The sequence below is a fragment of the Neomonachus schauinslandi genome, chromosome 5, assembly GCF_002201575.2.
Source record: "Neomonachus schauinslandi chromosome 5, ASM220157v2, whole genome shotgun sequence".
Classification (NCBI taxonomy): domain Eukaryota; kingdom Metazoa; phylum Chordata; class Mammalia; order Carnivora; family Phocidae; genus Neomonachus; species Neomonachus schauinslandi.
Window position 1 is genome coordinate 37,002,184 of NC_058407.1, and position 27,944 is coordinate 37,030,127.

At 36.6% G+C, this 27,944-nt stretch overlaps 1 protein-coding gene across 5 annotated transcripts in view; it reads left to right on the forward strand.

Annotated features, from left to right (window-relative positions):
* The first annotated feature begins 18,412 nt into the window (after nt 1-18,412).
* The window catches only part of PPFIA2 (PTPRF interacting protein alpha 2), a 466,996-nt gene continuing 457,464 nt past the window's right edge, over nt 18,413-27,944 (forward strand). For 4 of the 5 annotated variants that reach the window (XM_021689861.1, XM_044914752.1, XM_021689859.2 and 1 more), the window contains exon 1: nt 18,415-18,663. In XM_021689861.1, the coding sequence (XP_021545536.1) occupies nt 18,415-18,663 (249 nt within the window). Of the gene's footprint in view, nt 18,664-27,944 lie in introns of all 5 variants that reach the window. The other variant, XM_044914754.1, reaches the window with a different exon arrangement.

Sequence of the window (27,944 nt, forward strand, 5' to 3'; positions counted from 1 at the left end):
GAGGACATGATGATTCAGATGCTCTGTCCACTGAAATATTGGTGTATAATTTACCACTGTACCTCGCTGGTACATCCCCCTGCCTACTGCTTGCCCTAAGACCCTTTATAGTCTGACTTCCTCCTCCATGTGCTGAACACCTTCAAGATTATAAAGAAGGTCAATTAAATGACTTCTACAATAATATGACATGAAGGAGATTGCATCACAATGAAAGCAAGAAAAAAAGAAAAACAGAAATATTTTGTGGTTAAAATGCAACAAATCTTAGTATCATACTAGATACCAGGCCAAAATTTAGAATTAATTAAATGGAGATTTCAAAATTATGAACCTTAGTTACTGGAAGGTTGGATGCATCATCCAAAACAAAGAGAAACTGAGAGGAGGTAGGGATAAAAAGCAAAGAAATAAATGTGCTTTTTGCTACACTGATTTTGAAGCAAAGGAGAAATATACAAGATATCTTGATATCACTATGTCCTCATGTTTATTTGCTCACCATACATGATATCATTTTTTAAAACTTTTTAAATATCTCATAGTGAAATGCTGAAATAACAGAGGTCAGGAAGTTGCATTAAGAAGTACATAATAGGTGTTCAAGAAATTCATTGTAATTACCAGACTAAGGCATAGATTGGTATCTAATTTTGACAGTTTCAAGGCCAATTCATTTCAAATTGAATGTGCTACACTCAATTGTTAATAAATGGAAAGATATATCAAATGCTGTCACTAAAGCAGAATCTGCCATATAGGTATATTCAATTAATCTTAAAAACTTTAACTTAAAACTTTAAGTAAACTTAAAAAATTTTAAAAGTACTCTAAGAAGATTTATTTTTGCCCTTAGTAACTTCAAAATGAAATGAAAAATCAGTCCAAAAGTTTCCGATTAATAATGTTTAAGTTTTAATTGCAAGGTTATTTTTAAGGTGTTTAATAAGTATCTTAGTGTAAAATTCTATTTCATAAGAAAACAGAGGTTTGAAATAAGAGATTATGAGATTTGTTCCTGATAATTTGCTTAGGAAATTTCATGTAGTTATTATTTATAACATTTAAAGTATTTAACAAATTAATGCATTTATATTTTTAGAGAACAAAGAATATTTTTTTATCTGTTTCCTTTGACTTTGCTCTTTTTTTTTTTTTTGAGTTTCTAAATAGGACACTAAAACCCAGTTGGACAGAAATTAATTTAAAGAGAATTATATTCTTTGGTATATCTTTAAAATTGATTGCCCTTAGGTTCAGAAGTGTTCAGAAATCATTAATACAATTTTATGTTGTTTTTTTATCCCCTTTATCTACTTACCCTTCCCCCTACCCACCTTCCCTCTGGCAACCACCAGTTTGTTCCTGTATTTAAGTCTGTTTATTTTATTGTTTGTTTTGTTTCTTAAATTCCACATGTGACTAAAATCTTACGATATTTGTCTTTCTCTGACTGACTTATTTCGCTTAGTGTTATACCCTTTGGGTCCATCCATGTTGTTGCAAATGGCAAGATTTCATTCTTTTTTGTGGCTAATATCCCATTGTGTATATGTACCACATCTTCTTTATCCATTCATCTATGGATGGGCACTTGGGCTGCTTCCATATTTTGGCTATTGTAAATAATGCTGCAATAAACATGGGGATGCATGGATCTTTTTGAATTAGTATTTTTGTATTTTTTGGTAAATACCCAGTAGTGTGATTACTGGATAATATGGTAATTCTATTTTTAATTTTTTGAGGAAACCCCATACTGGTTTTCACAATGGCTGCACCAATTTGCATTCCCACCAACAGTGCATGGGGGTTCCTTCTCCTCTACATCCTCGTCAAACACTTGTTTCTTCTGTTTTTGATTTTAGTTATCCTGACATGTGTGAGGTGATATTTCGTTGTAATATTGACTTGCATTTCCCTGATGATTAGTGACGTTGAACATCTTTTCATGTGTCTGTAAGCCTTCTTTGGAAAAATGTCTATTCAGTTCCTCAGCCCATTTTTATTTATTTAAATTTTAAAGATTTTATTTATTTATTTGACAGAAAGAGACACAAGCAGGGGGGGAGTGGAAGAGGGGAAGCAGGCCTCCTGCTGAGCAGGGAGCCCGATGCGGGGCTTGCGGCTTGATCCCAGGACCCTGGGATCACGACCTGAGATGAAGGCAGACACTTAACGACTGAGCCACCCAGGCACCACCACTCAGCCCATTTTTAAACTGGATTATTTGTTTTTTGTGTGTTGAGTTGTATAAGTTCTTTATATATTTTGGATGTTAACCCCTTATCAGATATATACTTTTGTGCTTTTTTATTTCTAAATTATTATGCCAAATTGTTTTCTTGTCAACTTTATTAAAATGTGGAAACATCATAATAGTCATAAAAGCCACACATGATAATAAACAAATATAATGAGGAAATAAAGAACAGTTTTGTAAAGAAGTGCATTTTATATATAAGCTTCCCTGTACCTTAATAGAAACAGATATAGAAATAAAGTGCATTTTAAAAGTAGGATATTTAGGACATGCTTCTGGGTCAAAGTTTCTTTTTCTATACAGATACACACACACACACACACACAAAGACCAGGGGTCCATAGTTTTTGCAAGGTGCTGTACAATAACTGATATTTATAACTGGGGTCACATAGTACTGATGAATTGTGTGATAAAAAGAAGGTCTGTAATAAATATTTTGAAATAGATGAATACTAGAATGTGAACTCCATGAGTATAGATTTGTTTGTTTTAAAATTCACTGCCACTTCCTTGACATTAGCACATCAAGATGTTTAATAAGACATATATAGAATGAAAGAAATGAAATTCATAAATTAGGAATGAATTAGAGCAGGGAAGAAACTATTTGAGTATAAAAATATGTTTCTAGCTACTTGGATTAACCCTGCTCCTCCAAGCCCTATATGCATCATTCCCAACCAAGTATGAAACATCATCTTGCATTTCCCATTTAACTCCTTGTTCCGCTGTTACTTATTTCCATATATAATCAGTATAATGTTGTTTCTGGTCTTTACTCCAAATGTCTTTTGATTCTTTCTTTCACTAAAGTTTTAGTGTCACTTATTTTAGCAAATTAATAATCCAACAATTTAGATGTCTTACCACTATCCAAGAACATCTCTCTAGTCAGATCATCCTTCTTATCATAACCCTTTCTCCATTTCCCCCATCCCCAAAATAAATTCTGTATAATTGTTCAAGCTCTTTACTCATACTCTTACCTCCTAATGTAACTCATAAAAACATTTAAAACCAAATTAATATCTACCTTCTTTGAGAACCTTACTGCTTTGATATGTATAAAATTTCAGTGGATTATACCTTTACTTTTTTTATACTAAAGCCTATTGTGATTTTGTCTTATTTCTTCCTTAGGGCCTCAAGGAGTGGGGCCAGATTTGTTTTGTTTTGTTTTGTTTTGTCTGGTTCATATTGAGTAATATTCTGTCATCACTCAACATATACTCATTCTATGAATAAAAAAAATTCTTGATGCAGTCCTTCCTTTGCACTGGTTATATAGAATGGAAAAGGAGAAAAACCTGAAAATGGCAATAATATCCAAAGAATATTGGTATGTGAACACATTAGCCAAAGATATGATTTTGAAAAGTATATTAATATATGAGGCTAAAGGAATAGCATCTATCCTGGGTCTGTGGCAGAGGGAAAAGGCCCGAGGCAAAACTGTGATGAAATCTCTGTTAGGTTCTGGCTTGGCCACTTATTCCATGAACACAGTCAAATAACATGACCAGGCCTATGTCAATACAGAAGGGATACATCACTCCTTCTATAGAAGGCAGTGTGATGAACACTGCAACAGGTGGGGGTTTATAATCTTTTTCAGGGAATATTGTAATAACAAATAATAATAAAATATATAACAATATGCATTATAATAAAGTAATTAGATTTGTTTTCCTGTCCCAGAAAAAACTAGTCACAGTAATATATTATGATCATATATAAATTTAGGTGTCTGCAAGTTATAGAAATTACACATAGAGTATATAATACTAATGAGTATCTAATGTATTACATACAGCTCTGGTTACTAATATTTTGATCTCTGACTCCCTTTAAGAATCTCATACTATCAATATTCACCTAAAAAATGCACTTGTGTATATACATATAAATTTTGCAAGTAATTTCAGGGGATTCTAGAAATTTCTAAAGCCTGCTTAGGACCACATAGAGCTCTGGCTTCCAAGACAAGAACTCTTATGTTCTCTTTTCAGCTTGTTGCATCTCTTTCCCACCATCAACGGCTATATTCCTTGGACAGACACTATTTCAACCTGTAATCTCCTTAAGCCACTGTGATTTGTCTTCAAAAACTATCACTTAAGTGAAACTTCCCTTATTCAATATTCTAGTAATATCTTGTTGCTAAATACACAGGTCATTTTCCATTTTTTAATCTTACTTGATTTTTCAGGAATATCTAACACTGGTCACTACTCCCCACTTCTTGCAATGTTCTTTTTTTTTTTTTTTTTAACTTGTGTCCATAACATACACCCTACTAATTTCTCCTGCTTGTATGCCTACTTCTTGTTATAACCGTTTTGTAAATATTAGCATCCACTGAGATTCTGGAATTCAGTCCTCATTTTATCTGACTGCACACTTTTCATCATCAATGTTGTTCACTTCCATGGTTTCAAATACCACTAATATTTTCCAAACATTTATCGCCAGTCCAGATTTCTCATTTGATAGATTAGCTTTTCCAATGTATTTTGAATATCTCTAATAGGATGGCTCACAGTCAGATAGTAAATGTCAACATGACCAAAACTAAATTCATTTTATTTTAACCTAAATATTCTCCTGTTTCATATCTCACTGAAGAGTAATTTAATCTTCATATCTTAACCTAAAATAAGTTTCTTTCTTCTTTCCCTATATTTTATCCTGTTTCTTCCAAAATATGTTCTACCTTTTCTTGATTTTTTTTTTTTTTTTTTTTTTGAGAGAGAGAGTGCACATGAGCATGAGCAGTGTGGGGTAGGGGCAGAGGGAGAGGGAGAGAGAGAGAATCTGCAGCAGTCTCCATGCCCAGCAGGGAGCCCACGCGGGGCTGACCTGAGCTGAAACGGAGTCAGACACGTAACCAACTGTGGCAGAGGGAAAAGGCCCGAGGCAAAACCAACCAAATCAAGAAAAGCGGTGCCCCGCTTTTCTTGATTTTAAACTTTCCTCGGCTCCCTCAGGATAAATATAAGCTCTTAAACAAGATTTACGCGTTCTTTCATGGTCGCTGCTTGAATTTTCATTCTCTTCTCTCAGTCTCCCTTAACCTCACATAGTAACCAAATTGGCGCTGTTCCATATGCAAACTGTAGTTTATCTGCCTCTGGTTATTTGCCATTGCTGTTACACTTTCACACCATCCATTCATGATTTACTTAGTAAACCCTTCTCTTCCTCATCTCTGATCTCCCATAAATAGATTAGATGGTTCTTTCTGTGTTCCCATATCACCTCCAATTTCTCTCTTATCAGATTGTGTGCCTCCTGACTCCTTACGCAACTGGTTACTAGATGATGCCTGGACACCTAGAGTTATGAATAAAAACTTGGTTTACAAATATATAATATCAGAAACCCAAAGACTCATCTTATAATCCCAAAACTCTAAAATTGATTGGGAAAATAAAACAAAGATGTATACTGTAACAAATATTTACTATGGTAAATGATTACTAAAATAAATTAAAATGCACACTTGCATAATTTCAAAACTAATCAAAGGGTCATAATTCCAGCTTGCCAGGAGTCCAGATTATGGTTCCCCTCTATAAATTTAACCTGGACCCAGTTTGCAGTTTGGCACCATTTGGTGATAGTTGTCTGCCGAAACTTACATACCCTATGGCATAATTTTGGGTTCTGTGGCTGAGTGAGACTTCAGAGATTCCAGAGAACTGCTAATTGGCTGACACCTGGTTGGTCAGGATCAGGTTTTTTGTGGTTGCTATTGTTTGTTTGTTTTTGTCTGGGGCTCAATCCGAGGAGATAACACTGGAAAAATATTTGAGGTTATAAAGAACCCAAACTTTGCCTCCTCACCTTCCAATATCAACTGTCATGGTACATTAGCTTGATACAATGGTAGCCTCCAAGTACATTATCAGCATGCTATCCCAGAGGTCATGATATAGAAAAGCTCATAAAGCAAATTAAAATACTTACATCACACATTTTATCAATTTTATTAAAAACACACAGAAGCAAGGGAAAGAGATGGGATAGGTTAACACACATAGGATAAGGTAGTGTGGAAGGACCGCATGATCTGAATCTCAAGGTATATAATAATCAAATGTCCTGTTCCTCCCTCTGCCACATCAACCTTCCACACTGATGGTGTGATTACAAAGGCCAGACTTGAAGTGTGAGCTAGAGTTCAACAGGCAAAATACACTATGGCTCAAAAAGACACACTTGTTCTACTAGAGAGATGTGGGGACAAATACACCTGGTTGATAGATATACCTCTACAGCTAGCCTAATAAACAGCCATGGGTTTTATTTGTGTTACTTAAGCAGAGGACATACAGAGTCATAATTGAAGTCACCAATGGATAGCCAAATGACTTTGTGAATGATAATTTTTCATGTATATCTATTGTATCCTGAATACTTACAGGCTCTTGTATCTTTATTCTTAGTTATATTTACATACTATAAATATATAGTTTACAAGTGTCTCATAAATATTAGGTATCTCTGATCTTTCCATCCCTTTCTGTCTATATTTAACACAATGCTCTTCTTTCTAACTACTTATATTTAACAATTCTCATGAATTCCACCCATGTCTAACAAACATTTTACTTACCAGCTCCTTATCTATTTTTTAAATTTTTGCCTACATTTTACAAACTAAAAACGTATTCATCTAATATAATAGAATAATTTCAATAGCAAATGCGCATTTCATTTTACAAACTAAAAACGTATTCATCTAATATAATAGAATAATTTCAATAGCAAATGCGCATTTCACAAAAGTAGCCTGCTGTGGCTGATTGTATTTGCGAAAAATGGCTTCAATAGTATTTGTCTTACCCTGGGATTTTGATGCTCTTCCCATTATGAGGTGAGGGTCTATGTTTCTTTCCCTTGAAATCAAGTGGGCTTGTGACTGGTATCTGGTAATAAAATATGGTGGAAGTGACGCTATTTGACTTTCAAAGCTAGGTCATAAAAAGAGAAGCAGCTTCCGCTTCTGCCTTGTTCACTACTTGCTTTTGACTTCTGCGGTGATATCTGATTGCCCTTAGGCTGCCATGCTGTGAGGAACCCCAAACTATCCCATTTAGCAATATCACATATTGACGCCATAAGACCACAAAATGGGGGTGGGGGTGGGGATGGGGGAGAAATAGAGAGCAAGAGATATCTCCCAGGTCAGCCCCAGCTGTTTTAATGGTTCTACTCTTCCAGGTCTAGCCACTGTCACATTTCAACCACATGAGAGATTCTAAGCCAGAACTACGTAGACAAGAATGTCCCAAATTCTTGACCCACTGATACCATGATAACTAAGAAAATGATTGTTGTTTTAAGTTACTAATTTTGGAATGATTTTTTACTCATTAGCATATGCCAGAACACTTGCCATTTCTCCACCTGGTCTTGACCTCCCTTCCATATCTCACCCCTCCACATTCATGAGATCTGAACATGATTCTACCCCATTTCAGACTGAGAAGACAAGAGCCAAACTGCTAAAGACACCATATATAACTGCCATTTTGAAGAGAGTTTTATACAGACTTAAACTCTCTAGGACTTCTTGTTATTAAATTTTTCTTATTAATTTAATATTAAAGATGTTGTTTTTTGTACACAGTCTTTCTAAACCATACATTTGTATTCTTTATTACTCTGTGAATCTTTAAAACTATATCCAAAATCAAGATTACCCATGTCAGATATTTTCATTGTTTAATTTACTGTCTATGACTGCTTGCATATGTCTTTGAATGAAACATTAAGGAAAAGCTTTCATGTTGGTGATTTATTTCCTAAGGATTTCTCACCCAAAGAAGAGAGTAATCACTGAGCTCACTTCACCCAGTTTATTTATGTTACCAACTGATTCAAAGAATTAGACTGGTATTACTGATGTCAATAAACAAGGTAGTTAGGTAATCAGAAATAAGTTTGAGTCAAATTCTGAAGGATTTATATTTGGCAGGAGAAGTTAAAAAGTAGATACTGCAAGTCAAGCAGTACATGCCTAGCTTCTTCAGGTGCTTGAGTTGGAAAACCCAGGACTTAATACTAATGAGTTTTATCTTACTCACCTGTAAGATTGGAGTTAGATGAGCACTGGGTGTTATACACAACTGATGAATTACTGAACTCTACATCTGAAACTAATGATGTACTATATGTTGGCTAATTGAATTTAAATTAAAAAAAAAGATTGGAGTTAGATTAGGATCACCAGCATAAAATTCTATGGTTCTTAAATGATAGAGTGAGGCTCCCTGAATTTGAGCAGAGGCAAAAATGAAAACCTTTATTATGAGACTTTATGTTAGAATCAATCTCTTCTCTAGGTGAAAACAACTGCTGAATATATTTAGGATGTTTCTTTGCTCTTGATATTTTACCTCATAATGGTCTAAAGAGGCATAAAAGATTTTTTCCTACAAAATGTTATTTTTTCTTTTAAAAGGAGAAAAGTATTTCTGAAGTCATTACTATTTTAATTTATTGCTCTTAGATTTGATGTCAGATAGCAGAGTGATGCAAAATGAAATTCTCTGGAACTTGTCTTCTCTTATCACATTTTGACTTCAGACAATAACGAACAGTTTTTGCTCTTCTCGAACACTAAGATATTCTTAGTTATGAGCTGAAATCTCAGTGACTATTTGTTAAATTGGTACATTTTACAGTAATCCCATGTAAATGCATAAAGACTGATTAATGTAGTCTTTTCACAACAATTTATCTTGTGACAATTGGCGCTTATACATTTGTGTGGAGGTACAAGAGTCAGCAACGATGTGCTCAGTACAGCTCTTGTATTCTGTAGTTTGCATTTTGGACAGGTAAGAAGAGTAATGTGTAGTATTAACAAGAAACATGAGACCTACATAATAAACAATACTTACTATTTGTGATTGAATTGGATGTTAATTTTATGACAACTGATTTCTTTTTTTTTTTAAGATTTTTTATTTATTTTTTGACAGAGAGAGACACAGCGAGAGAGGGAACACAAGCAGGGGGAGTGGGAGAGGGAGAAGCAGGCTTCCCGCGGAGCAGGGAGCCCGATATGAGGCTCGAGCCCAGGACCCTGGGATCATGACCTGAGCCAAAGGCAGATGCTTAACGACTGACCACCCAGGCACCCCGACAATTGATTTCAATTAATTGCATTCCATCTATTTTTTAAAGTATGCATAACAGAAAACTTAAACATAGCAATTTTCTACATACCTTTTATTTCCATTATCACTTTCACAAACAATATGTGGGAGAAACTGGTAGGTTTTTACCAAAAGCCTCTTTATTCTTCTTCCAGCCTGAAGGCTAGACTACTTTTCCAGCTTCTCTTGTAATTGGATATTGCCATGTTAGTTGTTCTCAGCAGTGGAATTTAAAAAAAGTATGTGTTACCTCTGGACCAAGGATTTTTGAAATGGGTATGGTTGCTCCACCCTTTTTCCTTTTGCTGTCTGGATAGAAAACCTAAGGAGATAGCAGGGCCCAGATAAGAAAGGTGCTTAAATTACTGTGTGAAAGAAAGTAGACCACTGATCAATTCTCACTCTGGAATATTGAGAAAGTGAAACATAAACTTCAATTTTGTTTGAGTCATTATGTATTTGGGGTTGTTTTGTTGCTTATTCTAAGTAATACAATGTAAACATTGTATGGCCTTCTTCTTTAATGAAATAAAATAAGATTCACATTTGCACAAAACTATAGATGAAGTATGTGATGGGAGTTACTTCTATTTTCTATCCAAATCCATCTTGAAATTTAAATTCAACAGTAACCATAAGTGCAGAAAATGTCATTTAATTGTTTTAACAATGTAAAACTATTGTGAATATAGGCAAAATATTTTCATAATGAGTAACTATATAGTTGAAATGAGGTGATACTGAGATCAAAAAATCTATTGAAACTAATATTGTTTGCTTTCTTTTTGCATCCATATTATCCTTGCACTTAAAAGACAAATTACTCTCACTTACTAAATCTTTGTTGTTATCATGGCCCATGCTTCTTTTGTGCTTGATCTCAGTAACTTAATCTTTACAAACAAAACCATCCTTAATTTTAATAAAACAAGCACTTTTTATTATTACTAAAGAATAGTTGTATGACACCCTGCACTTAAGACAGTATATAGGTAAAAGATAATATTTGAAATAAAATGTGCAGAAGGAGCATTAGTAAGTGTGGTTAGAAGAGTGTATACCTCTATGGACTAAATTCTTTCAATGATATAAGGCACTAAGACTAATGAAAGAGGTAATTTTCACTACCTCATCCTAAACCTATTTGATTAGGAGGAAAGCATATCTCATCTTAATCATTAGTCCTTGGCTATTAAAAACCAGTAGGAACAGAGGATAACTTAGCATATTAATTGGTTTTATATTTGTTTGAGAGACTTTTTGCCTTGAATGAATAACATTAGTTGTTTTTCTGGATCTGTACGTACTCTGTTTCCCAAATTTCTTTGGATTTATTTAAGCAATCGTTCTCAAAGTGGGATTCCTGATCTAGCAGTATGCCATTTCATGGGAACTTATTAGAAATGAAATTTCTCTGGTAACATCACAGACCTACTGAATCTGAAACTCTTGGGATGGATTTCAGAAATCTGTGTTGTAACAAACCTTCTGGAGATTCTCTGACATGTTAAATTTGAGGACTATTAAGCTAGAAGAACTGGTGTAGGGGGTGAGTCCTCTTTACTCATGTGAATTAGTTGATGTAATGCCTTCTGCAAAATTGCTGCTTAAAAATGTCCCTCAGGGGCACCTGGGTGGCTCAGTCGTTGAGCGTCTGCCTTCGGCTCTGGTTATGATCCCAGAGTCCTGGGATCGAGTCCCTCATGGGGCTCCCTGCTCAGCGGGAGGCCTGCTTCTCCCTCTCCCACTCACCCCTGCTTGTGTTCCCTCTCTTGCTCTCTCTCTCTGTCAAATGAATAAATAAAATCTTAAAAAAAAAGTCCCTCAGTTTTGATAGAATATGTTATTTTCTTGTAGTGATGTTAGTGGTGAGAAAAGGAGAATGTATAGTTTCTAAGCTGAGAGTAACCATGAAGACTATCTCTTCTTACTAAAATATTTTTACTCATGACTCCTGCCTTCCATTATCAAAATCTTCCTTTCTGTGATATCAACTACCAAGTATCCTTTAACTGTGTGTCAGCCACATGTGGGGATTATACTTAGAATTAAAACTTTTATTTGATGTATGAATGGGAGTCAGGCAAATTAACACTCTTCTTGGAAATGGTAACAACATCTGAAGCTGTACTTGGCAAATGTTGATTACTAAGGAAATTAGAACCAAGGTTTAGTAAGGAAGGAATTCTTCTACAGAGAGACATATTAACTGTCTTTAAACATAGGAAGTTTTCTCATGTATAAAGGACATTTTATGTTTTCTGGGCAATTCCAGGGAGTGATAGTTAAAAGAGGACTGATTCTGATTAATATGTAAAAGCTATTATTAAATTATTTCTATCTGAAAATGGACTGGGCTATCTCTTGAGTTAATGAGTTTTCTGTAGTTAAGAGTAGTTAAGCCACATCAAATGGTAGGTTGATAGAGTGGTTTAGACCCTACTCAAATTGTGGTCCTATCTGGGAGTTGTTAGAGTACAAAATCTCATGGTTTACCCCAGTTCTAGTGAATCAGAATCCACAGTTTAACAAGATCCATTGGTGATCTGTATGCACCCTATGTTTGAGAACTAGTGCTCCAGTAGACATCTAATGAATCATCTAATTGTTCTTATACTTAATTCTTATAGGATTGTGTTGTGATGCAGAATTTGAATAACAGTCTAGAAGAGAAGGAGGAAATACATGAGCATGGCCTCACATTCCACTGTGGGGTTGCTAACTGAAGTAAATGCTACTCTAGAAGAAAAGATTCTGTTTCCTGAATATTGTACTTAAGTGAGCTGGCATTTGAATACTACTTCTTTAGTTAGCTTTGGACTCTTTGTGTTAACCAAAAATGAAATATACCTTTTGGGTTTCTTGCACTACCTCTCCAAGATACTTGCATTAACCCCCATATTAAACCCAATGTTTAACCCTTCTCCCAGTTCCCTCCTCCATGCCCTCTTCCTGTTCGCTAAAACTAGGATATGCTAATTTCCCTCACTGAAACATTTCCTTTTTGTTTAGGTACTGGTTTTGTCTCCTGCTTTCTCCCTATACCTGGTTGGATGGGTTTGTATCAATGGAGAGTAGCGGCAAAAGGAAAGAATAGGTAAAGGGATGTGTAGGTATAGGGGGAACTGGAACGCGTTCTAGAAACCAGACTTCGCCCAAAGCTGAAATTTACTAGGGCAGGGAGTACTAAACACACACTCCTTATCGCCAAAGCAGTGAATGGAGAGGAGCTGGAGAGGTAGTGAGAAGTGACAGATGCCACCACACCCTAGCTTGACTCAGGTCAGCCGTGACTACCATGCCCTGGTCCTGGGAGCAGGAAGCTGCTTAAAGAAATGACAAGCACGGAAGGCCAGAGAGCCAGAAGGTGCCCAAGCGCATTCATTCGCCTTTCCCCAGCGTGGGCCGTCACACGCTTCCCTGTACAGACCATTGTGCGGGGGAAGCCCGGACGAGGAAGAGCGTATCCCCTGCCCACACCTGCCCATCCCCAGCCCTTGGCTTCTCCGGGGGCACTGGGAGCAGCGCCAGCGCCGGCAGCCCGGGAGCGGCTTTGAGGGAGTCGTGTGTATCCGCGAGCGCGTGTGCGTGAGGAGCAGAGCAAAGACGTGATTACTTCAGAATTTATTTAAGGGCCGGTGGAAACCACTGCAGCAGCTTCCAGGGGAAGCCCTTGTTCCAGAGGAAGAGGAGGTGGCGGCTGTCAAGGAGAGGAGGGGGGAGAGACCGAGGAGGAGGAGCCCAGCAGCCACAGCACGAGGCAAGTGAGGAGAGAAGATGCTGTAGCAGCCGCACCGGCTCCCAGCAGGTTGGTTCCTCCGGCCGACTGATGCAAGCAACGAGGCTTGCAAAGAGGCTGGGAGGAGAAACTGGGTGTGGGGGGCCGACTGCTTGCCTTTCCGGAGAAGAGGCGCCTCTTTTGAGTTCAGTGGGACACCCTAGCGCAGAAATAGTCCGGGGGCCAGGAGAGGACCCGTCGTGCTTCCCGCAACCCTGGGGACTCGCTTTCCCTTAGCTTTCCAACTCGCGACGTTCGCCTTAAACTCCGGAGGGGCTCCGGGAGGGGGACTGGGTGGAGAACTTCGCTTCCAGGTACTCCTCACGCCTTTCCCCAAAGCTCACGTTTGGAGGGACACCTTCCGGGTGGCCTGGACGCGGAGGGGGAGCAGTGTGGCTTGGTTAAGTTTCTATAAGTCAAACCCAGTCCCCAGCTCACGGCTCCCCGCCCCGGGTCTCCAGCTGCACGCGCGGAGTCGAGGCTGCTCCGGCAAAGGGGCCGCTACTGCTTTAAGAGCCGCCTCCCCCTCTCCTCCCTTTGACAATGGTCTGAACCGAGCTCTGCTTCCCAAAGCAAAATTTGTAATATGCCATTTTTCCGATGGACGCTTCTCCTTTCGGCTGCTGACGGAGCCGCGGGAAGATGCCGGCTTGCTGCCACGCCACCCAGCCGGGGCACGTTCCGGGAGGGCGCCGGGGCACGCGAGTGTCTAAGCTGCCTTTCTCCTCCGGTTGCTAGGGAAATGGTCCAGGAGTGCCGGGCGTGAGCTTCCCCTCTCGTCAAGCCTGAGACTGCGGTTGTCATTGATCAGTTGAAGAAGCAGGACCCGAAATTACAGACATTAGGTACAGAAACTGTGTTTGAGTTACAAGGTTTCCCTTCCGCTTTATTTTTTTACCACCCCCTACCTCCCCGGCCCCACCCCGCCCCCAGGGAAGATGAGATGCAAATTCCTCCTTGCCAATTACTGTTCCCTACCTTTTGCTTTCCACCCCCATCCTCTCCCTTCTCCTATTTCTCCACCTCCTCCCACTTGGCTCTCTCTTGTTGGGCGAGAGATAAAGAATTTTAGTGTGGAAATTATTAAGTCAACTTCAGTGTGGTGGGGGGGGGGGTGTGGCAGAGCGATAACTGTCCAGCCGTGTGGCTAGAGCTGGCTCTTGGCCATCGGTAAAGAAAGTGCAAAATGCTTCTATTAGAGGTGATAATATTTCCTGAGGACAGGGAAGATTTCAAAGAGTTAAATAGGAGGAGGAATATTCATGTAATGTAATCAGACAATGGCTAGGATTTCTCTCACTGAATTACTCCTTGTGGGTTAACTGAGGTGGAGCTGGGTTGGTTCTTAAGACTAAATCTTTGAAGAGGAAACTAACTACCGAGAATAATCGCATCTTTGCCTGTAGGAGGGTCTAAATCCCGGTGATCTGCTTCGAAGTGATTCATTGACAGAAAAAAAGCCTTTTGTAACACCATCATATCTGAATAGGTACTGCTTGAGAGGCATATATTGCTAAGAAACACACTGGATCTCGAAAGCCCTTGGGCAATGACTCCAGGGGGCATTCAAAACTTTTATTTTGAAATCTGAGAGATTTGGAAGACAGTCAAGGTTATGTACTAAGAGTAAAGGAGTTGGTTTTCCTGGTATCAAATTCTTCAAGCTAAATTTAATCACCGGGATAATTAAACCAATATTTTATTTTTTCTTTTCACAACAAAATAAGTATCTCTAACTAGGTCTTAAAACCTTCAGTAATTTAATGAAAAAGGCATCAACATTTAGAAAAGGATAACAATTCATATATCCAACCGACTTTGAGGAAGAGTGCCGAAAAGGCAAATATCAAAGTGAGCTGTTAGGACGTCCTTCCTGGTTTTTCAGGAATTATGTGATACAATACAATTTTTAATACTGAAAATGATTGTAAAAGTTAAAAGTGGCATATGAGGATGAAGTACACTAGAGGGTAAATAGCCTCTGGAAGTTGCTTCAGATGTTGTCCATTCTATAAGAGGGTGTTGAACATTGAAGATAGATTTTTAATTGATTTTAATATCTAAATATGCATTTAAGAAATAGGTTAGACTGTATTTTCAGGATTATACAAGTATTTTGTAATTTATATTAGAATCCGAGTCCTATTGCAAGAACAAAGCTAGTTCGTGAAAGTGACCTTTATTTTTTGTAGAAAATTTTTTTTCTCCTAGTTTTGATGAGAAGACTTTAGATTTACTCATTTGGGTTGACTGTTGGTGGAGAAAAAGCAGACGAATTCATTTTATTTCCTAAGTAACTGTAGCATAGCTTGATTTTTCCCAGTTGGATTTGAAGAGTTCAGAGTACCCACCGGAATTAAAACTTTAGGCATGGAATCAGAATGAATTGTAAAGGCACAATATTCTTTCTGCAAAGGTGAATGTTGGTCACCTTATAAAATAAATAAATACTTGTATTTGTAATTGTCCTTTAAATTTTACTGTGTGATCTCAGTCAAGTATTCTATTGGAGACTTACAGTGGGCTTGTTAAAAAAAAAAATCATGGATACTTATGCCTACTTACAGAAGAGAAAACTGAAGTTTTGAGAGGTGATGTGACTTGTTCTGGTTCCAGTGCTGCAGGAATGGAATTGAATCAAGTTGAGTGTAGAATTAATAGACTAAGACCCTAAGTCCCTAAGCTGCTTCTCATCATAGCATCTTTGGACTGACTAATTCAGAGACCAGCTTTTATACTGATATAAGAGCCTAAAGTCTGTGAATGTCTAATATCTCATGGTGGCAACAAGCCTTTGTTAGAATTAGGGTCGTGTATTCAGAAGGAAATTGTAGCTGAGGTAATCACTGCAGTTATGCTTTTCCTTGGAATTTAAACTTTTTTATAAGTAATTCAGAGTGAAGATGTGCTAGTGGCTTTTTTCCAAGAAGGAGATGGTTTAAAATACAGATTTAGGAATGTTTAAGTAACCCTAAAATGTAAGCCTTGCAAGTGTTTTGGCACAAATTGTCACAGTGCAATCATTTCCTCTCCCAGTATTTTGTTTTAACCTTAAATGTCAAAAAGAAACACATTGGCTTCTGGTAATGATTTCTCAGAATGACACAGCTGTTCAGTGTGTGGATTTTCATGCATGGCATGTGAACTAATTGTTTTTAATATTCAAATGTGTTAGAACAGTTTTTTTTTCCAATTCCTTTTCAATTAATGTAAAGAAAATGTATAGCAGTTAGAAAAGAGTCTCTTTTTTCCAGCTTTGTGATAATGTTTAAATAATATTCAAACTGAGAAAAACACAAAAAAATACTATCTTTTCATCCATTAAGTGGTTAGTGACAGTAACAATGCATGAGTGTGTGTGTGTACATGCATGTGTGCGCACTCACATGTGCGTTTAAATACATCTTACGTATCTATTCTGTTACCTATTTTAGAGTGATTTAACAAGTCAAATATTTGCCTTCAGGTAGCCCAGTGTTTTGAGTGATGAGCAATAATTCAAAGTATTATCTTAAATTATCCTAAAATTCATACTCCCCCGTAATTTTTTTACATAGGATATCAGTAAGAAAATACTTTCCTTTTATCTTTTAAAAGTTTCTCCTAGTTTTCAGTGGACCCTGACCAAATCATTCAGATAATTGAATTTATCTCTTCAATAACCCAATTTATTTGAAGAATCACATAAAAGTAATTAACTATTGAGCTATTAAGTCTTGACATTTTATTTGACTATGTCAACAGAAATATTTTCCCTAGGGACAGGAATATATAGGCAGAAAAATGAATTGACCTTGCATTATAAAACCAAAGAATGCTCTAGGATCAACAGCCAAACCAGCATTTCTCCACATCAGCCTTCTGCAAAACCAAGCCCTCTAATTAATAGCTTCTGGTCTCAGTACAACAGCTGAAATTGAGATGGGTTTGGTTCTTTTTTGAACATCAGATAAAAGATAAAAGAAAAAATGAGATAATTTCTGATTTTTAAAATGTCATACAGTAGATCAGTGTTGCATCTTGAAGTCTGTTGTCTATTATAAGTCAAATTAATAAATGATTTAAAAAATATTCTGAATAGTTCATTTGTTTCATGACTGGAAGCTTGTGATTAACAGCTGAGATGTGAAGTAACTACATTAGCTAATGTAATTTACGGTCTCTGTTTTGGGGAATATTTGAGAGTGTTAGTTTGTATTGTTTGGAGGGAAAATTGACAAAGCAGTTCACAGGAAACAAAAGAATATTAAGGGCAATTATAATAACCTAAACAACCTCAGTCTATTTCATAGAGCTTACATTTAATTTAGTCAATATTGCTTTACTCTGTGTAGATTACCTTAACTTAGCACATAAAAGTGATAAAATGGGAGTTGTAAAGTCAAGAAACTTTAAACTAGTTGGCATGAAAAAAACCTGTTGATAAAATCTGAAAAAAGTAAAAACTGATTATTATATAAAATGAATACTTAATTATTTGTAGATTCCCTAAATGCAAGAGTGAACATTAATTCAATTGTTTAAATCATTCAAAAATCATTTACTTCCTACCCATGAAGTGCCAGACACTGTGCTTGCTTTTAACAATATAACAAATAAGGGTAAGATGGTGGTATTTGCTGTAAGAGATTTGTAAACTTACAGGGTTAGAAAGGTGATCAACTAGTAAGTTGAATAACATACTACTATAAATTAAATTGGAGGAATAAATCATGAAAAAAAACCCCATTTTTTTTTTTTAAGATTTTATTTATTCATTTGACAGAGAGAGAGACACAGAGAGAGGGAACACAAGCAGGGGGAGTGGGAGAGGGAGAAGCAGGCTTCCCGCTGAGGAGGGAGCCCGATGCGGGGCTCGATCCCAGGACCCTGGGATCATGACCTGAGCTGAAGCCAGACGCTTAACGACTGAGCCACCTAGGCGCCCCCAAAAACACCAAATCTTTGAGAAGTAGGTGAAACCAACCTGTATTTTGTAGGTAGGAGCTTTATACATTATCAATAAATGGGGAAGGATATAGATTGGAGGAAGTCAATGAATCATATTTCATTGAGTTCAAAATATTTAGTGTGGTTGGAGTTGGGGCAGTGGGTAGGGGAAAAAAAAGAGACAATTAGGTTAATGAGCTGCAGAGTTTGGTGAGTTGAGAGTCAGTTGGTTTCTTTACTAAGACTTCCCTCCCCTTTACTTCCTTTAAGCAATGATGTGTGAAGTGATGCCCACGATTAATGAGGACACCCCAATGAGCCAAAGGGGGTCCCAAAGCAGTGGCTCGGACTCAGACTCCCATTTTGAGCAGCTGATGGTGAATATGCTAGATGAAAGGGACCGTCTTCTAGACACCCTTCGGGAGACCCAAGAAAGCCTTTCACTTGCCCAGCAAAGACTGCAGGATGTCATCTATGACCGAGATTCGCTCCAGCGACAGCTCAATTCAGCCCTGCCACAGGTATGCTTCCTGGTAGTATTTGTCCTTCCTATTGCAATTGCAAAAGTGACAAGACTTAAATAAGCTTTGCTTTATTTCTATTCTTATAATTATCTTTTCCCTTAAATTATATGATATGCATGTTTTGGTGAGAAAAATATAAAAATAGATTATTAGTTCACATAAAAATCTTACCTCAAATTTGTGGTATTTTGGTGATGGTGAGTGTGAAGTCTGAGTTCCTGTCTGGTCTCTCTTTTTTTTTGAAAATTTTATATGTATGTTTTGATGGGCCTGTCAGCTGTTGATCAGCATTCAACTGCCTGAACATGGGAATAGTTAGTTTTCTCTTTCTTGCTCTTTAAACAGTATTATGACATTTGGAAATATGTATTTTCCATTTTTAGCTGTGTGGTCTGTCTTTGGAAGTGATTGTAGTTTGGAAGTCTGCTGTCCATTTATATTTTATTTGTCTTTCTTTAAAAATGCCTAACACCTGCTCAAAAATTCTTGGAATTATCCGTGTATTATCCTCTCTTCTCAAAAAACATTTCAACCAGTTTCTTTAAAAAATATTGAGGAAAATAGAGAAAAGGCAGAAGTTCAGCCTTATTCTCACAAACTTAAAATTGTTAGGTCTTTTGAAATATATGCTTGTCAAGCATCTTATTTTATAGGAAAATATATCATTTTAAGGAATTCAAGCTTATTTATATACAAAGTTAATTTTGAGACTCAATTTTCTTTTTTTCTTATTTATTTATTTATTTATTTAAAAAGATTTTATTTATTTATTTGACAGAGAGAGACACAGCGAGAGAGGGAGCACAAGTGGGGGAGTGGGAGAGGGAGAAGCAGGCTTTCCGCCGAGCAGGGAGCCCGATGTGGGGCTCGATCCCAGAACCTTGGGATCATGACCTGAGCCGAAGGCAGACGCTTAACGACTGAGCCACCCAGGCGCCCCTCAATTTTCTTTTTTTAAAGATTATTTATTTATTTATTTATTTGAGAGAGAGAGAATGAGAGAGAGAGAGCACATGAGAGGGGGGAGGGTCAGAGGGAGAAGCAGACCCCCTGCTGAGCAAGGAGCCTGATATGGGACTCGATCCCGGGGCTCCAGGATCATGACCCGAGCCGAAGGCAGTCGCTTAACCAACTGAGCCACCCAGGCGCCCGAGACTCAATTTTCTTAAAGAATAGAACACTTGTGTTTGTTTTAGATATGAGAAATATTATAGAATATGAATAAGATTTGTAATAATCACTATATTTTTCTTTTGAATATGAATTTGATTGGCCCTCTGCTTTAAGGACAGTATAGAAATGTTGAAGAGTTGACCTCCCTCCATGAAGTTATGTCTTGTGGCAAATATCTTTTCATGAATATTAAAAATTATATAATAAAAATTGATGAAATTCTAAACCCAGCTGTACTATTAACTTGAAGTGTGATGTTGAGATATTGAAGACTCTCAGAATGGAAAGGATCACCTAGAGTCCTTTATCACATCCCTATCAAGAAACCCTGTAACCCCTATTCCAGTCGTTTTCATTTTCAGTCAGCTTATCTTGTGTTAAGATGCAATAGTATTTTCAGTAACTCTAACTGGTTTGTTTAAATACACAAAGAGTTGCTTCATTTCAAAAGACAGCTATCATATCTTCACCAATTATTATATTTTTCAAGGTTGACATTTCAGTCTTTGCAACTGTTCTTCATAAGGTGATTTTCGAAAGATCACCATCATGCTTACTCTCCTTTAAGATTATATGAGTTGCTTAATAGTGTTAAATTGGCTCCTGGACCCCTCACACTATTCGTTATCTTCTGTGACAAGCATAGAATGAGCAATCATTTTTCTTTCTGGATAGAGTGTTTTATAAGCCTAGGATTACATTATACGTGGGGGCAAGTTCAACATACTTTCAGTATGCCCTGGGACAGTAGTCACCTGAGGTTTATAATTGAGTTGTATAAATGCTGCATGCGTTCCCATTTTCCCTAAACTCTTGTTGGAAGTTGATTCCTTGGTTCTATGTGTAGGACTATGCATATATCCCTCCTGCATTATCTTTGTATCTTATTCAAGCCTGATTCTGTCAGTTTGGATCCTAACACTATCAAACTGATTCTAAGAATAATTTAAGTGTTTAAGTTATTTCTCTATCTGTAAAAGGAAGAGTGAACAAAATATATTTGGGGAAAAGAGGAGAAAACTGGAAATGCTTTCATACATACTATATTGTGCAGATAAATCTTTTCTTAAAGGTACAACAATAAATAAATTCTAGCAATTCTGTTGTATTGAATATCTTGATTATAGTAAAATCTAAAATTTTAAGTTTTGAATTTTAATTATACTGGTCTATAATCTCTTATTCAAAACCCCTGGGGTCAGTTGTATTTTAGAGTTCAGAATTTTCTTGATTTTTTTGTATGTATATGATGTATATTATGGAACACTTCTCCAGATGGATTCTGGGAAGCACCTCATAATTATACATTTTCGTATCTGAAGAGAATTCTATGAATATTCCCATTGCATGGGAAAAATAAAGACCATAAATCTCTCATGTTAGTACAGGTCTAGTTTTACACCAATCAAGTTAGCAACACACTTAAAAATGAAATATCAGTTTTCGAAGTATATGGGTTTTGGGATTATAGGTTACAGATTATGAACCTGTACATTTAGATGGACATAGTTCCAAAGTCTTTTACAAATACTTTGACACTTTTTTCAATGTTAATTTGCATTTTACTATTATAAATATTTGAGTAACACTAGCAATCCACAGGTCCTTAAAGACAGTGATGGTCCTGTCATATTTTTAAAGCAAGCTTTTAATAATCTAATCTGTACCTTAAGGGCTGTAGGTTTTCTGCAAGCAGTAGAGGGATATTCTTCTTTAATTGGTATCTTTGAATCTTTTTGACTATTTTGTAAGCAGTGTGCCTATGCTATTTTGTGGCATTAGCATTGGATATTTAGCTGGAAGGAGAAAATAACTATATATGTGAGTTTTGAGGCATAAAACATTGCTGTCTGTAAAACATCAGATATTATGGATGTTAGATTGCATCTCTATTGTTAAACCTTCACTGAGAGTTTACATTTATGTAAGTCGTGCAAATTCTCTTTGTAAATACAGAGTGAAGTGTGGACATAAACTGGTCCTGCCATTTGGATAGTGGCAGATTTATGTGTGAACTAACGACAAAAATTCATGGCTAGCAATATGTAAAATAAATTTCCTTTGCAGTGAAAAAAAAAATAATAAAGCATGTAAAATTGAAAACTACTACAATAACATAAAAATGAAAATTATTGTAACAAACATGGGATAGAATTCAAAGCAGGGTCAAACTTTGTGACATATTATGTTTTATACAATACTTTTAGGTGTTGGTGATTTAGTGCTTTGCTTTAGTCACTTTCTCTCTCAACATTGCTTTGTGAACAAATGTAGCAATGATTTTAACAATCCTAACCATGTAAAGTATTTTGTAGCCATAGTGTTTAGTTTTTCATATGTGACTGGGTGTTTAAAGAGTACTAATAATTCCATATCTCCAGGCCTGATGTTTCTAAGCTACACACTCAATTTTTTACCTTTCTTATGCACAGATGCATCTTAATGTTCCATAGAACCTCAGATTCAATGTGCCTCAAACTCAGTCATCCTCTGCCTCCCATTTCCCATCCAAATATGGTGCTCAGTCTCCTCACCCAGACACTGAAAGTCCTAAATTCAATCATCACTGGACCATATTGTTTTTAATCTCTTGAATAACTCTCAAATCTTTATTCTTTTCGGTTTTTTTTTTTTTTGCACCTGGTCCCAAACTTCTTTCTTTTTCCATCTCCTAACATTTCCACTTTAGCTAAGGTGTCATGCCATGTGTTTGAATAATACACAAACTTCATGCTTTTCCAGCCCATGAAACTTTGTGCTTTTCCAATATCTTCTTCATGCATATTCATCTATATGCCCGTAATGTTCTTCCTCAATGTCTTTGCCTCACTTCTCATCTTAACCAAGAATTTATCTCTTCCAGGAAGCCTTCTCTGAACCCCCAGGTACATTTCCTCTGTGTTTCTTAGCCTTATAATTTCCCATTTTATCATCAAATTATCTGCTTATATGCCTGTTTGCCAACCTAGACTATATGCTCTTTAAGAATAGGAAAGTATCATAATCATCTACAATGCTCTGAACCAGTGGAGTACCAGGTCCGTAGTGAGGGCTTTTAAAGTAAAACCAGAACAGAATGCATATTCATTTGGATGGAGAAGGAGCAATAAACTTGACATAGGAAGATCTAGTTTGTATTGTGACTCTTTCATATATCAACTTGCGTCAGGACTTCAGATTTCCATACTACAAAAATCAGTTAATACTAACACCTCACAGGGTAGTTTGTGATGATTAAAGAAAATAACATAAGTAAAAACTAATTAATTTATTGGGGCGCTTGGGTGGCTCAGTCGTTAAGCGTCTGCCTTTGGCTTAGGTCATGATCCCGGGGTCCTGGGATCGAGCCCCGCATCGGGCTCCCTACTCGGCGGGAAGCCTGCTTCTCCCTCTCCCACTCCCCCTGCTTGTGTTCCTGTTCTCGCTATCTCTCTCTCTGTCAAATAAATAAATAAAATATTAAAAACTAATTAATTTGTAATGCATTAAATATGAAAAGACTTGTGTCTGTTTATTCAGAATGCCAAAAGATAAATTAATTTCTATATATGTATGTCAATGAGCCTTAGAATAATTTACTAGGAATATTGATCAAATAGTATTAAATTTTTTGAAAACAGGACAGATATTTGTCAATTACTAATATACTTAGTAAGAATATTTAAAGGAAAGGGGAGGGAAGAAGTGAATTTTCCATTTTTAAAAATCATTATTTATAAAAGTTTACAATTCTTTTTAGTACTTTATTTAGCATATATTGAGGGTCTTCTGTGTATTATTAAATTGTTATATATATTTGTAAAGGGGATAGGGAATAAAAGGAACATAATTTGGCTCCCAGAGAATTTAGGAAATAGAGTTGCTTAGAAAAAATATATAAATGGATCCAAATTAATATAGTACTAGAAGCTTATAGAAGTACTGAAAAAATTTTGAACTATAATATTGACATATGATTAAATACAGAAAGTTTCATGGGAAAGTGATATTAAAGAGGTATTTTCAAAAAATTTTGGAGGGGCTCCTGGGTGGCTCAGTAGGTTAAGCATCTGCCTTTGGCTCAGGTCATGATCTCCCTCTCCCTCTGCTGCTCCCCCTGCTTATGCTCTCTCTCTATGTCAGATAAATAAATAAAATCTTTAAAAAAAATGTTGGAAAGAATTCAAGGATATTCTTTCTATCCTAAATCAGAATCAAATAAGGAGAATAACTGACAGATATTTTTGTTGAAGAGTTGTAGGGTAGGAATGAAATTTTATATAGTGGCAGTGGAGGAATATGACCTATTCATATATATGGTGACAGCTAACAATAGGAGTTTGTATATAGAATGATCAGTAGAATTTTGAGTGAACTGGTGATGAGGTAATAATGGAAGAGTATTATCCTGCCATTTTGATTTAAGATGGATTATATAACATACTCATCAGCTAGCTATCACTAAAATTATACTATGTAGAAAGACAAATACTATATGATTTCACTCATATTTTGAATTTAAGAAACAAAACAAAAGAACAAAGGGGAAAAAAGAGAGAAAGAGGCAAAGCAAGAAACAGATTCTTAACTGTAATGAACAAATTGATAGTTACTAGAAGGGAGGTGGGTGGGGGGATGGGTTTAAATAAGTGATGGGGATTAAGGTGTACACTTTGATGAGCACTGGGTATTGTATGAAAGTGTTGAATCACTATATTGTACACCTGAAACTAATATAACACTATGTTAACTAGCTGAAATTTTAATAAAAACTTAAAAAAATAAAATTATGTTATGTAACAACACAAAACTGTGCTGTAAAATCTCATGCAAAATTTTGGGTTTATGGAATTCAGCTGATCTTGACTTGGATTGGTTGATCTTGGCTAGCTCACTTATGCCATTGGTTAGCTGAAGGTTGGTCCAGTTAGCTGTATGTTAACTGGCTATTGTTTGATCCAGGATGACCTTGGCTGGACCAACTGGGGCCACTCAGAGCTCTATCCATGTGTGTAATCCTGCAATAGGCCAGCCCTGGCAGGTTCTCATATTCATGGAAGAAGAGTAAGAGCAAAGCAGAAATAAGCAAGTTCTTTTTAAGCTTCTGCTTGAGTCTTCTTTTGGTAATACTTCATGGTCAATCCTAGAGACAGAGTGGAAAGCAATACGAAATTACATGGCAAAATTATAGGGAGGGTTGAAGCACAAGGACCACCATTGCAATTGGTCTACCACAAATATAAGCTAAAAGAGTCACTTGGGCCATTATTTTATTAGCGAGCGCATCATGATAATGTAATAGTTCTAGAGGGTTGTGGGAACTTGAAATAGGATTGTGAGCCTTGAATCTAAGAAAGACAATAGAAATGGAAAGAATATTGAGGAGAAAGGATGGACAAGGACTGGTAATGAACTGAATGGCCAAGACTTTGAAGTTGAATCAGAAGATCTGAATTTGAATTGGAGTTTCACTTATTAGCTGAGGGACCATTGGTAAGTAACTTGACTTCTCTGAAACTCTATTTCCTTAATTGGAAGGAGGGATGATACCTTCTCTTGGGAGTGGTTGAAAGGAGGTGTGTGTATATGCTTCAGAAACCCTGAACATTTAAAAATATCAGGAGGCATTTTCCATAAATTGGGGTATGCTAGTAGAATACCCTGAAAAGGAATTAAGTTGAAAGAGGCTACTTTTGGAGAGCAGGAATATGTTTATATTTTGACATTTTAAAACACAAAGTATTTAAGTGACACCTTAATCACTTAAAAGAGAATCACTTTTATTTTGGAGGCAGACTACCTAAATATCTTTTCTGGCTTGTAACTTACTAGCTCAATGACTTTGGTCAAAGTAGTTAATTCAAACAATGATGGAACCAGCCTCATAGGATCATTACGAGAAATAAATGAGCTGGAATGTGTCAAATGATCAATTCAGTGCCTCACAGATAGATAGTACATGCTCAATAAATGTGAAATGCACCTATTAAGAAAAGAGAATAACTATAATAAGAGGGAGCAAAAGATGCAGCATCTTTGATGGGAGAAGGGATAAAATGCTTAGTGCAGTGGCATTAAGTTTCATTGAAAAGGAAAGAGCTCGATCCAGATGTTATCTTCTCAGCAACGAAGGGATGTTGTTTGACTTAATCAAGGGACATGTGAGACTGGCCATTGAGGAAGTGGAAAATTTGGGGAAACCATTTAGCGGAGTGTAGTTAAGAATTCTTCTTTTTTTTTTTTAAGGTAAATAAAGGGACTTGCAAAATTTGGTAAAGATTGTAGAGAGTAAGGATTTTTAGTGCTTTCAATTTGTGCTAGTGTTCATTATTACCCAGTAAAATTGTGCAGTTAAGGTTGGCTCAGGATAATGATGATAATATCTATAGTAATAATAACAGCATCAATAGGTGCATTTCACAGGTAGGAGGTATGCTTCTTTCCTCCAATTAGTTATTTTCCCCTGGCCAAATGAAATGGTGTTCACTAGCAGCCTTTTTGTCTCATGATTTATATCACTTTATTTATATCTCTTTTTTAACCTTTATAATCAAGCTTTTATCATCACCGTTCTCTTAAAAATACACTCGTGTGTGCTACCAGTGGATACATATTTTGCAAATCTAGTGATTCTCTTTCATTCTTAATGCCCCTTGGCATCTCCGGTGCCAAGCAATACTATTAATTATTTCATCTTGTAATTCCCATGTCCTAAATTCTTTATAATCATTCCTTTTCTAGCTACTCGTTATGTTGTCCTTCAATACTGATTCTTTTCCCACATACTCCCATACACTTATTTACTCTCATACTCATCTTCATTTACTTCTGTTCTCCAATCTTACGCATTGCCCTTTCTGGTTAAGGCTAATACCTTCCTCTAAATCTTTGATGCCTTGTTCTCATGTCCCTTTGATTATTATTTTTTCTCTGTATCTACTATCTTCAATTGTTCTTGCTCTATCAACTGCCTTTTATGGTAACATATTCAAATTTCTTTCTTTTTTTTTTTTTTTAAAGATTTTATTTATTTATTTGACAGAGAGAGACACAGTGAGAGAGGGAACACCAGCAGGGGGAGGGGGAGAAGGAGAAGCAGGCTCCCCGCAGAGCAGGGAGCCCAATGTGGGACTTGATCCCAGGACCCTGGGATCATGACCTGAGCCGAAGGCAGTCGCTTAACCAACTGAGCCACCCAGGTGCCCTCAAATTTATTTCTTAAAAGGAAAAGTACAAGACCAACAAAAGAGTCACTTAACACTGTGTCTCTGCTTAGCCACCAATCTATCTTTTCTTTTCCTGGCGCTTTATTTCCCAACTTGTTTGTTCTCACTGTCTCACTTTCTTCATTTTCTATTCACTTTTGAGCAACTGAAGTCTGGCTTTCCCTCAGACTCCTTGCTCAAAATGATGTCACCAGTAGGCAGTTGATGAATGCAGTAGGTCTGTTTTATTAAAATTCACTGCAAAGTTTGACACTGTGATTGCTCCCTTCTCAAAGAGCAAAACAAAACAAAAAAAGCCAAACACCTTACTCTCTTAACTTATATGACACCACACTGTCTTGGTTTTTAAATATTTTTTGACTTTTTCCTCCCCATTTCTTTTTCTGTGAGCAGCTCCTCATCAATCCCCTCCTTAAATCTTAAATAATAAAGATATGATGAATAATAGCAATAGCTAATATTTCTGAACACTCCCACTATGCCAAGCAGTGCTTTATTTAAGCATCCAGATATTCAAATGGGAAGCTTTCTGTCTTTCTCTTTAAAGGGAGGCTAATTAAGTGAGGTGTAAGACTTTATTCACAGAAAGTGCTAAGACATAATCCAACTAATAAGTCCTACGTTAGTTCAAGCTCCATTTTTAAGACTCTACAGAGGTTGAGGTGGTAACCATTCCATGTATGAAGGCTGGGGTGATTACAATTCAGTTGAGCCAAGTGAGATGAGCTTCAGGGAAAAACACTTAAGAGAGCTTGATGTATTTCCTCTAGAAGCTGAAGGATATAGAGTCTGATGTCTAAAAGACACAGCTGTGGCTAGAGATGCGCCTGCCTCTGCAGTAGATTAAAGGGTCGCATGGTAGACAAGCTTCAAGTCCTCCAGTGTAAAAAAAAAAAAAAA